This window comes from Phalangium opilio, unplaced genomic scaffold (assembly GCF_054372755.1).
Source record: "Phalangium opilio isolate 3A_F unplaced genomic scaffold, DU_Popi_V2 ptg000113l_1, whole genome shotgun sequence".
Lineage (NCBI taxonomy): Eukaryota > Metazoa > Arthropoda > Arachnida > Opiliones > Phalangiidae > Phalangium > Phalangium opilio.
In genome coordinates, this window is record NW_028324209.1 from 2,340,165 (window position 1) to 2,353,309 (window position 13,145).

Consider the following 13,145-nt stretch of genomic DNA (forward strand, 5'->3'; position numbering starts at 1 on the left):
AAGTGAAAATCGGATTTTACGGATAAAGTTAACCCTTAGGCAAAGAGACAACACCGCTCGCTCGCTACCGGGAGTTAGACGTATCAAACTAGTAATAAGTCTAACATCCTCAAAAGTGTATTACCAAGAAGAATTTCACAACATTGCGCAATGTTAACGAGTGTTAAATAATGAAACATTTGAGGTACATAATGCCAGAAGGGGATAATTGAAGAAGGATGACACTCTGTATCCTCTTAATACTTTAGTTACGTAACGTGATTCTTCCCAGGCTCACCCTTTAAGTTTGCTCTCACGCTCATCAAACTTCAGATGGGCATCGCACAGGGCAAGGATGAATTCTACAACTGTTTGGTACTAAATCCTCAGTAATAAACTCAAAAACTTAGTCTTGAAGTAGGACAAAAATCCACAAGCGCATGCGCCTTGGCAAATAGTTAAGCGCTGATTGAGTAATTATGAGGTATGTGATTTGCGTATGTGATTAAGTTTAGTAAGCATGCTCCAAATGTTAAGGGATATTGGGAAGAATCATGTTAAAATTCTCGTAGAGAAGTATTATATACTTCTGGTAGTACGTAACTTTTAACTTCGAATTAATTTACTTTCAGGGTACAGCAGAGCCGCTTTGAAGTTACTCGGAGCAATTTATAGTTGGGAAAAGAGCTGAGAGAGCGAGAGCTATAGACATTTTCTCTTTGATCTCAATCTAGAAGAGCGTATATTCAAAGGCATTGCAAACTAGATCCAGCACAACTATACAAGGAGTCGGACTGGTGTTTCAATGTTTCCACATTACGTCAGCGCAGTGCTACGCCTTTTCCAGATGGGGATAGAGTTAATATATACGCGTACTTTCCTTTTGATAGCTGATAAAATAGAGGATTAAGAATGAGGATAATGGAAAAACGAGACCACACCCCCTCCTCCTCCCCCCTTTCTTCTTAGGCGAGCTCCTCGCGACTGATATGATATTAGGCCTAACTATTTAATTCACAAAAGGGGTTAGAAAATGTTAAATGGACATTTTAAACACTTTGATGATTTTAAATGATAAAAACAAGTCTAAAATGTATAAAACAAATTTTTAAATATTTAAATAAAAGGAATATTTTAGAGTAGAGAATACGGTTGGTATTTCAAAATTTTTAGTTTAATATTTAATTTCTTTGTGCGCGAAGGATATTTAAAAATTCATTAGCGTACTTCTATAAATAACTATAATTTTATCGCGATTTCATAACTTAATTAAGTTCAATGCATCTCTCTTAATTAAATTACAAATAATTTTATAAACGCAATAAGCGTTGCAAATTTCTAATTTCGTTGATAAAACACGTTATTAATTTTTAATTTATTCATAAAGAATAATTTTAAATTATTTCTACGTCGTTAGGTTTATTTTAAAACATTTCTTCACGAGATTAGACCTATTTTAAAATTAAATGTATTAAGTAGGCGTATTTTAAAATTTAATCTAATCCATTAGGCCTATAACACGTTCATAATATTTCCTTATTCCTATTTAAACTCTACCCTATCAATTAAACCAATTTAAATATTTAACCTATTCCCATTAAGTCTATTTTAAAATTTAATCTACACGCCATTACGCTTACTATAAAATTCCAGAGCATTAATTCATCAAATTCTAATTGTTTCAATTCCTTGTAACTTTCAGTTCAGTCGCAATTAAAATATCTCTCAGAGTCAAAGAAACTTAATCAATTTTAAAGTATTCTCGAGGCAGTAAAGGACTACATCAACATGTCAATTATTTCCTGACAAAATACGTTAGCATAAATCATTAGTAAAAAGAAGCAAGAAAAAAAATATAAAGAGTTACGAATTTAAAAGATACGGAGAACGGAAAGAGTCATCTAAATTATTCTTTCCAAAGACGAAGACGGTAGTAATCAAGCAAGATAATTTATATTCAAAAATTTCAATTTCGAAAGTCGTCCAGTTCCCTTTTGTTAATCTAGGGCCTTGCAAAAGTCCCCAGCGATGAATCAATAAATCAAGTATGTGTAGAAGGATCAAGTACAAGTGATGGAGAGGGGGGAGGGAGGGAGAGTGGGATAGGAAAATTCTAAGCTTAACAGTGCAAGGCCAAAGATACAAATTCGAAAGATACACCATAAAACTGCCCGACACGATATTTGCATCTCCAAAGTAAATAAACCCGAAGTTTTCCATTACCAATTTCGTAATCAACATTCTTCCTAATATTCTTTCGTTCAAATTATCACGACCAACACTTCGCGGTTAATTTATTTCTGGGTATATATTCGTAATATAGAATAGTCAGCCATATATGAAGTAGAGTAAGGGATGCAATATTATTTATAGTTTGAGTAATGGACCCATCGTCGAGTTTCTATACTCTCAAACCATTCTCACATGTCAGTAGGTATAAGGCTAATCTTTACCCCTTATTTTCAATAGGTTATAATACCGCGAGGCAGGTTTCACCGTATTGAATACGTAGGTTGGGTTTGGCTATATTACAGACCGAGTTTAGTTGTCACTGAATATATTTCCGAATTACGTATGAAAATGCCTTTAGTTTAAGCGCAATCTCAAGCTGTTTCGGCTAAAATAAAACTATAACTTATTCGTGTTTGTAACAAAATCGCAATCTTCAAAGGAATAATTTAGTCTCGAAAAGAGCTCCGTTTTCTATGAATATTTACGCTCAATCCAAGGCTGTAATATTAATATATCTACTTTTATTCCGTTTGTAACCTTTTAAAAGAGTAATGACACGTGACTTTAGGGAAACGCTCGTCCTACAGGAATTGAACTAATACAGCGAAAGCGGGGGTAAAGAGAAAAATGGGTACGACCCCAGTCTTCAACTACATTGGCTCTAAACCATAATTCCCTGGGGTAAAATAAATAATATTTTCTAATTTATTTTTATAAACGATAGTTAGTCAGAAAATGTTTCCGTATCGCCATTAGTTACGACATTGAGGCTTAATTTAGAAATTTAAATAATTTGCAAATGTCGCTATATTTCGACAGCAAAATTATTGCGGAAAACTCAATAATTTAAAAATACGAAAATACACATAAATTCCTAAATTTCGATATTAATGAAATAATATTATAAATTGGACACTAAATTTTGGGTTTCCAGTCTTAATTTCCTTCATATTTTAATTAAACTTCCATTGCGGCAGAGGCTGTACAACACAGGAAAGCCATCATTTAGGGGTAAATTAACCCATGTTAATGCTACGAGCGCCTGTAGAACTGTTTACACCGCTACACATCCGCGTAGCAGGATGAAGCCACCTAACAGGGGCGATACTAAAAAAAGCCCATTTCAGTGGAAATTAATAAAAATGCAAATACCTTTTTTTGTAAAAGGGGTAAATAATACCTTGCTTGGAATCTTTGTTTAGTAGAGACCAGGGGGCATAAAAAATATTAAAAACTAAGCGGCTAAAGATAAAAAACAGGAATAGGGGACGCTAAAAGCTAGAGGGGAGAGAGAGCTTGGGTTCACAGAAAGCTCTTTGGCTGTCTTATTAAATTATCATAACGTCCGAACGCATCCACTTTGGAATTTCAAGAATTTAATTATAAGGTGGGTCTCTCTCTTCTCTAGTTCTCCGCCCGCCCGCTTTTGTTTGGGTTTTGGTAAGCCTTTGGCTTTGCTAGAACCTTTCCCATACCCCAGAATTTGGCCCTTAAGCCTTTGCATCAACTAACGCAATACGCGTAGGAAAGAATAGTACCTGAATTCTAGTACGGGTCAAGAGTCAAAACAAGAGAACAAGTTTGAATCGTGCCTAAGAGGTCAAAGTAATTTAGGCCTTGGTTTAATACTAATAAAAATAACATTTATGGTCAGGAGTGATTGTAGCTAAGCCTAATTTGAACTTCTTTGGAAACATGGTAATCAACTGACCGAGTCATTCGTCAATGTCCAAACCAAACCGGTTTTCTTCAAGGGTCTGTAAAGATGGCATCGAATTATTTGGAATACGTCCTAGGCACGTGATTGAGAAAAGGCGTGGTTGAGTTTTGAAAACTACAACTTCGAATTTTCGATGCAATCTCGTGAAAGACAAGGAATAGGTGTCCAGTCTTACTACATGTGGGGTCTTTGTATCTTGTTAATGACTTTCTGGGACGAGACGTTACTCTCAATTAATAGATACTGACAACGACATTTATTCCAATCCACGGCCATCTTAGAAAATGGCGGACAGAAAAACGTCCTCATATTTCGAGCAAATATCTAAACTTTTGCAATCAAAAGAAGCAGTACTGTAAATGATACTTTAAATCTAATCATAGAAATTCCTCTAAACTTGGTATATAGAGTGACTAGATTTCGTTATACATGTATAGCTTGGAGGAATAAAAATATACCACGAAATTAAACTACTTTTTTTACCTTGGATCTTTTCTGGGAAATTTTCAAGCCTTTTCTTTTTTATCATAGCGCAAAATAAAAGTAATAAACCGCGAAACTTTGTAGCCCTATAGCGGAGCAAGATGAGTCGACCACCACGGCCCAGAAAAAAAACGGAAACAAAGAAGAAATAACCTCATTTTACACGAGGGCAAAGAAAAACACAAACTAGAATGGGAAATTCTTATTTCTCTAGTCTAGCTTCGTATTTCGGAAAGGATAAATATATCATTATAAATATAAAGCCTATTTTTCACAAACAAGAATAGACCAATTTAAAAAGTCTAAATGAATTCTGGGTAAAAAGCTACGCACTCTATAAGCGCGAGAAATACAGCTGCATTAAATCTTCTTCGTTTCACGAGAAAGAAACTTTGCGAGGTCTAGATTGATACTATTTATCAAATTAGGCTTAACAAGCTATAAGTGTTTCCCGATTAGATTATTAAATTAAAGACCACAAAAACTTCCAACTACTATTTAAACATATTCCACAGCAAGGGTTAAATGATTTCAGTATGGCCATCAAAGAAATTCCTACCCTTCCAACTTCGCAGACATCGTGGGTAACCTTAGGTCAGTTTGGGTTAGGTTTCATTTAATGCGGGGTGAGTTTACATTCATCTTTCTTTATCTACTCCTGACAAAAACAAACCAATACGCTGAAAAGGTATTTTATAATAAAATTCGGAAGCTATTGTAACAAAATACAACCCACCCTTGGAACGGATATGTTTTATTATGGTGGGGAGTCAAAAGGTCGCGAGTTAAAAGGTTGTCCAAGAAGTGGAAAGGGGGGATCCGTACTAGCCCGGAATTGTAAGGAAAATAGACACCAAGTACTAAAGTCATATCCTTTTGGCGGGAAAAACCCGGCCATACCATACATACTTCAGTCTAAAAAGGCGGGAAGGGAACAATATTGAATGTCCAAGTCTTAACTCAGTCTCCGGCAACAACCTTTACAAGACTTCTCTACGTCACCTATCGAAAGCGAGGCCCAACTAGGGTCAACTAGAGTTTCGTAACACTACCAACTAGGCCTGATCTCGGGCAAACATATAGGAGAAGCCGAACAACGTACAAGGAGCTTAATGTTTACACAGAAGTGAAAAGAATACCGAGGTGGCGTCTGGCTAAGTTACCCATGCAAAAGGATGGGGAGGGGTGAGGGGGAAGGCTAGGAAGATTCCTGTCTATAGCTACTCAACGTATACTCAACACCAAGGCCTAGGAGTCAAGAAGAGTACGACGCTAGAAGATCAATTTACATGGGTCATCCGTCAACCGATCGATGGGGGAAAACAACCCCCTGCCTGCCTCTTTACTATCCAGATTTTTTTCACTCCTTTTCTTTACTCTACCAGACATACTCAAGACTCGCTGGCTAGGGGTGACTACATAAACTTTACCAAAAGTATATCATATAAAGTCAGTGGAGTTTCGTGATTGCCGTCACGGATTTCACGATTTCTTCCAAGAATTTTAAATCTTCGAAAATTACTTTTGATTTCTTATTTTGTGTTTTCGCAAGTAGTGTATGGTGTTTCGTGTAATGATGGACATTTGCAAAGTTTTAAGGTACGTGACACGCGTATCTTCACGTCGAAAAATTTACTTTGAGCGTTATGGGGAAAAAACACTCCACTGAGATTGCGGGGGCCCCAACCCCTGGATGGTGGTGGTAGTGAGAAGGAAAAGTGCCTACTTTAGACCAAAAGAGGTTGCGCTCCCGTCGCGAAAACTATACTGTTTTTCCTCTCAGAGAAACAATATCTTTCATAGCTTTTCCCCCACCCATACCCCTTCAAAATATACACGTAGTATTCAATGTTAGATTTTCTTAGAAATACGTATCGGTTTGACTATATATATCAAAACAGAAAGTAATTTCAGCATATTAAATTTTCCTGAAATAAAATTATTTTCCTATTCCCTTTTTCAAGCTTGCGTTCAAAATGCGTAGGTGTAAACCTTTTTTCTATATTTCTTGAAACGACTAATTGTTAAAAGATTTTCTTTAACCCTTGTCTGTTAATTAAAATTACAAAAACCAGCGCCCCGAAAAAATCCGTTCGGCGTAAATTGACGTATGCTTATAAACTACGAGACACATACACACAGACAAAAATCAAGCGAGAGGAGAAACAGAATAGGAAATCAGAAGATTAGTCGAAAGAGGAAAAAGGAAATGCGTTGTGGTTAAGGAAACATCACGTTTTGGTAACGACACAATCATTTCGGGATTATAAGAGGCAAAAGAGAGGAGAGAGAGGGAAGACCAAGAGGAGAAAAGGTTCAGAGAAAGATGAGAGAAAGAGAGAGAGAGAGCGGTGGGAACCGACCATAGATACCTCGATGGGAGTCAAGCCGTGCCTGGTGTCCTGGGCGTGATGGTGATTGGGTAAACGCGTCGGATGACGGTTGATGAGCACGTCATCGTACGTGACTCCGTTAGAACCTGTCATGTCGCAATGATGGGCCTGGTTAGGCTCCGATTTGCATGGCAAGAAATTCTGAACCTTTTTCTTGTGCCTATAAAGGAAAAAGGTAAAAAAAAATTATGGTTAGTCTCGAATCACGTTACAAATATGTTTTTGGTGATGTAATATTTAGTTAAAACCATATTTCAAAATATAATTTTCTTTTCATAATGGGTAAGAAAAAGAAAAACTGAATATTTTTGATAAACACTGAATAAGTCCGAGAAGAAAGCATACCAATGCTTCATAAAAGATTTCAAATATTAAAAAGTCCTTTCATTCATTGATATTCATTATTAATACATCTTTATCGAAAAGCGACCGTAGGGTGTTTTGAGGCTTCTAAATCAGCCACGCAAAACACCCTGGGGTTATTTTCATTGAAGTCCAGGTACGTATTAAGAATTAATCATTTGGAAAGGAAATAACGTGGCAAAGGCTTATTTTTAACCCTAACTTAGGAACTAAAAGGATCGTATCGTAAAAGGCTTGGTTACCCCGAAACCATCCCCTTCTCATTCTACGCGAAAAATATGGAATGAAATGGAATATCGTGGTACGCTCTAATAGGGAGAGGAAGATGTTGGAACGTCTTAACATCATTACCGTCGCCAAAGCTAAAGGAATATCTTTGGTACCGCGGGATGGAAGGTGAGTACCATCACTTTGGAGCGTGTTCGGAGCAAAGGAGGATCCGATTCCGAACCTTCACCAGATCCCTAATAGGCGCGGACACTCCATACCCCTCTAGAGTGTACCGGGGTACTCTAGTACAAAAAAATAGGCCCGCATCGAACGTTGCAGCGATTTTTACGGATAAAGAAAGCGGCTACTTTGGGGGAAAAGAAAGTTTCGAGATCGGATTCCTTTTCCATCGGTTGTAGCTTTTTTCCCTTTCGCGTCTCTCTAGCGCTGCGTAGCTCAACTCATTTAGCCTTTGACTGCGTTATTTCTTCTATCCCTTTCCGTTCATCTTTAGGAGAAAATTTAATTTGCCTTTCTTCACTCAGTCCCTAATTTGGGAGAGAAGAAGCGCGGCTACACCGCTCCTAACTCTACACCGCTCCTAACTCTACACACCGGATTGGAATAAAGAGGAACGAAGCAACTACGTCTGACACATCCAACGTTTCTCCTTCTTATAACCTTATTAAGAAACGATAGAAAGAAAATTGTATCCTTAGTGTTTGAGTGCCTTGGCTTTGTCCGAAATAATGACGCTGCTGGAAAAAGGACTTTTGGGATTCCAAGATAGGAAGGAATACGTTTCAGTTTACATCTATCGCCGCCATATTCCAAGATGGCCGCGAATTACGAACATAAATCTAAGCTAGTGTCAGCTTCATAGATAAAGAGGTTTAGAAGTAGAACAAACAATTGAAAATAATCCCAATGTTATAATATATAACAACAATGCGCTATAATACTTTAAACAAATATACCCATGGGCATTTAAATAATATCATTGAGGGCAAAATAATTAATTAAACAGAAGGAACACGCAACGCGTCGTTACGGTACCACATGGTTTCGTGGCGCTTGGGGACCAAAGGATTAAGAGAAAGGTTAATCCTTTGAATTCTGAAATTCGCGCTCGCTTATAACGGCAGCACCGGGCGAGAGTAGAAAAGATTAAGGCGTTGGAAAGGCGCCAAGGCCTCCTATAATGAATTAAAACCCAGCAGGAGACAGGAAGAGAATAGACATAAGCGCCGAACAGAACGGTAGAAAGTGTAAAGAGAACGAATAACAATATAAGGAGTGTCGAATTTCTAGAACTAAGCCCAATCTATTCGAAAGAGTTGTTAATTCGTTCTAGTATCCAATAGGTAAAAGGGAGGGGGGGGGGGTTTACTGCGAGAGATTATATCAAAGTCTTAACAAAAGGACTCTCTTGGACTATAGACGCCGGTCTTTCACCAAGAACCTCTCATTCATAATACCGAAGAATACTTATAAGGATGATAGTTCAACCCCCAATAAATTATTCAAATTTCTATATGGAAAGTCGTGGCGCGGTCTAATGAGACCCCCCTACCACCCCTATTCTAATTTAAATCGTACAATATAAAGGATACCGGGCGTTTTAATCAATTGCATTCGTCGAGTTTCCTCTTATTACGAAAATTGATATTACAGCAGATATTGTCAATATTGCGTTGGAATTTTGGAAGAATAAGTAGGTATAAAGTTTGTTAATATTCTGACCGAAATTAATTTTCGGCAAACTTTAATTTCAGCATTTCTATAGTTAAACAAGGGATATATTTAATTTTAGAAGCAGGAATGGAGAACGGTTAGTATTTACTTCAGTCCGACTCATAGCCCACTATAGAGCTCCTCCCTCCAACACGTAAGGAAAAGTTTAAATTATCTGATTGGCTCACTTGAACAACGTTTTCATGACGTTGCTGACGGGGATGGCGAAAAATACGTAATTCCTTTTCACCTCTGTCGCTATGACCCGCCTCTTCATTCATAGCCCCCCCTGTCCCGTGGAAGGGGGTCCGGGACTTTGACGCGCGCCCAGATTACTCTGTTCTCCATTCCTACTTCTAAAATTAAATCTATCCCTGGTTGAACCTAGGCCCAGGTTCTCGGTATCTTTAGAGAGAGTGAACAATTTTATCTATCACACCTCTTAGCTAAATAAATGCCAGAGTTACGATTATAATATTTCTTTAAAAAATTAATTTCATTACGTTATAGGCCTACTCAATTAAAATATATATAAAATACAGATGTCTAGCACTAGGCCAAAAAAAATATATACAGTATATCATCCTCTCTTAATAGAAATAATTTTGAAAAGGAGTTAAGTATTACAGTAACTTATAGTAGCCAAGGCTTATAGCAATATCTAGAGCGGCAGAATCTCTTTCAATATGGCTAGCTGCAGCAGCCGCTGACTCGCTCGCTTATAACCAAGAAAAAAATCCACCAAAAAAAAATAGAGTGAAGACCTCCTTTCTATTCCGCTTCTCTGTTTGACACAGATAAGGGGTCCAAGGCCCAAAAAAATATAGCACCACCCTTACTCCCACTATAGCCAAGGAATGAAATAGCAAAAAAAAATGGTTTCTACCCTAAAAAATATATATATAAAGAACGCATTCAACCTCATACAACACAAAAAGATGGAGGAAGCGGGTGGGGGGGGGGGCAAGGGATGCTGGGAAAATGAGGGGGAGGTGAAGGGATATTTGGTCAAAGTAGGACAGACGACAAAGAGAAAACGCCGTTCTCTCCCCGCAGAAAAACGAGAATCAATGAGATTCCTTGATCACCATTTAGCCGCAGCATCCAGAGACGGAGCGCGATAGTTTTTATAAGTTTTCAAAAGAAAACTGACGTTATTATCGCCTATAAAAGGATATCTAATTCCCCAAAGGCTAAACCTCAACATTTAATAAATGGAAGTTACAAAATATATTACTAGAGGTCCATATATTGAAGTGTAAGATTGTTTCTTGTATCAGAAATACATAAGACTCTTCTACTTGGAGTCTTTAAAGGCCGACTTCCATCGAAAAGGGTTCTAGCTAACTGAAAGCCGTGCAATGTCGTTCTAGCGGACAGAGATACACAATAGAGAATTTCCTTCAGGGGAAAGCAAAAATAAAGAGAGGAAATAAATTTAAAAGGATTTCTATTGTTCATCTTCAGTTCTCTAGAACCACTGATTGCACGGCTTTCGGTTAGCGAGAACCCTTCCAACTTTTGACCCAGCGGGGATTCGAAAATCGGCACGGTCGCTTCATTTTTAGACTCAGTGCTCGGTTTTCAGTTCGCTAGAACCCTTTTCGATGGAAGTCGGCCTTTAAGAGACCATCCGATTGAAGGTTAGGGGAAGGGCTTAAAACTTCGATAAACCGCCCACTCCTCCTTCCTAGCGTTTCATTGGCTATTCACAAGTATAGAACAACCGTCGATTCTAGGTCTACTCGTTCAGAACGCACAAAGAAAACTTGTTTACGTTCGAGTTTGGGCCTCATAGGTCTCGGGAGTCGCTACGTCAATATCAAGTGATTTTTAATTCAAATTCAATTTAACTAATGCACAGACTAAATAAAAATAAAATAACGGATTGAAACTATAGTGTACAATATTAAAAATAATCTGCTAATTTTTATACGTTCTTTCTAACAAAAATCCCCAGGTCTGGTTCCTCACAATAATTCAACGAGGACCCGAACTTGGAAACGCCAGATCTATAAAAAGCATCGTCGTATATATATAGAATTTCTGATCAAACGGAAACAAAAACAGACAGTAGTAATGGACTATCGATTGAGTTTCTTTTCCTTTAAGGATGAAATAAAGAAATATAAGGAAAAAAAAACCTTCCTTGGGATCTTCTATTCCATATTAACCTTCCTTTTCCATAGTCTCTCTCCTATAGCCTCGACCTTAAAAAATCCCGCAAGATAAAACCCCCCCAAAAAAACTACAGAGGCTAAGGTACGGGATCCTAAAGCTATTCATTACAACACACCGACCACCAAGAATTTTAGGATTCCAAACTCTAAGTCCTTAATATGTTTCGTCCATTTTCTTCTATACCGACTGGTCTTCTTCCTTTCCCAGTCTAGCTAGCTTCCGCTGCCAAATTCTATCTATCTCTATTCGTCTCTTATTTTCTTACGAGCCTTTTCTACGAAAAGGAAGCATTACTTAATATACCTATATTCGAAAGGAAATCATTATAGGCCTATATTTATATACATACAGGGTGTTTCTGACAAGTCTGATATAAATTAAGGCGGATGTTCTTTGGGTGGTGGTTTTGAGTCGAAAATGCAACATCTATGACGTTTTTCTCTATGGGACACTGTTTTCGAGTTAGGATTTGAGTGTTTTAGATATGGTATGTTATCGATTGGGCGTGTTATCAAAACAGCATTGTCCAAAACGGCTTTTTCATAAACGCGTTTGCCATTATAGCCATTTCTCGTTTTAGCGCATTTTGATTACAGCGTTTATATCTTGAGCGTACGGAAGTACGCCTTTTCCAAAATATTGTTGTTTATCTTCATTAACTTCCCAAAATAATATGCCTTTTCCAAAAAATTATATTTTATATTTAGTTCCGATATAACATTACTCCTTTTTGCATAATATTGTTCTTTGTTCTATATACTTAATATAATAGAGATTTCCCTCCCTATCAATCACAGTTTGGGCGGAAACAGCAACCTCTTTTTTGGGAAATAGCGCTGTATTGAGAAACGCGGAAACAGCAACCGCGGTTTTGCTTCCACGCGGTTTTGCAAACCGCTGTTTTGGGAACCGCTTTATTCCAAAACGCTCTTTTGAAAACCGCTCAACTACCCGTGAACCTTTAGATATGACCCCTTAATTAAATTAACGTGTCTTTCAAATTCTAATTAAATTTAAGGGGTCATCCGTAAAATACTCCAATCTCAACTCGAAAACAGTGGAACGGACGGAAAAAATGTGATAGAAAATTGTAAACTCAAAATCGCCCAAAGAACATCACCTTTAATTTATGGCAGACTTTTCAGAAACACCCTGTATATATATATAGGAAAGTTTTATAGTAAACATTGGATTATTACGTGGATTTTTAGAGCTCCCAAGTCCTCTATAGTGAAAAAACTCCTAATTTTAAATTTCTAAATTCAATTTCAAAATTATTTATATTGTTGAACATGGCATTTTCGTAAATACTGTTTTTAAACACAAATTTAAAAAAGAAAAATAATTCCGTACGCAATAACAAATTTGTTTGTTGTGAATTCGAGCATTATTTAAACATAATAATACTAAAATCCATAGAATACTTAAGGCGTTATTGATCCAAGTCTTGTTCTAAACTAATCAATACTTTCCATCGGAAGTGGGTTGAAAATTTAAACCCGGAACCGAGAAACAATAAATGTAAATAAAAAAAACCCGGAAATAAATATTTATAAGAGTTAAAAATACGAATATTTTCTCTTAAATTTAAATTTTCGTATACGGGGTTTAGCGGAAGCCGACTAAATAAAGAGCTACAGTGCGAAAGAAGCGTTATGTTTCAGGGCAGGCACTAGTGAAAAAAGCAAAAGCAAGGAGGGCTAAAAAAAAAGAAACAAAAGGGAAAACACATCGGGAGGGGAAATCAATTGATTCTTTCGCTCGTGGGGCATTCCATGTGATTTCGACCAGTGATGTCACCATGGGTCAATCGATTTTTTTCAAATTTGGTACACCATTAGATACCATTA

General features: G+C 37.2%; 1 protein-coding gene across 8 annotated transcripts in view; it reads right to left on the reverse strand.

Annotated features, from left to right (window-relative positions):
- Nucleotides 1-13,145, reverse strand: part of pxb (putative Hedgehog signaling attenuator pxb) — a 317,882-nt gene that overhangs the window by 18,093 nt on the left and 286,644 nt on the right. For 7 of the 8 annotated variants that reach the window (XM_089852717.1, XM_089852722.1, XM_089852715.1 and 4 more), the window contains one exon: nucleotides 6,778-6,967. In XM_089852717.1, coding sequence (XP_089708843.1) covers nucleotides 6,778-6,967 — 190 coding nt within the window. The remainder of the gene's footprint in view (nucleotides 1-6,777; nucleotides 6,968-13,145) is intronic. The other variant, XM_089852721.1, reaches the window with a different exon arrangement.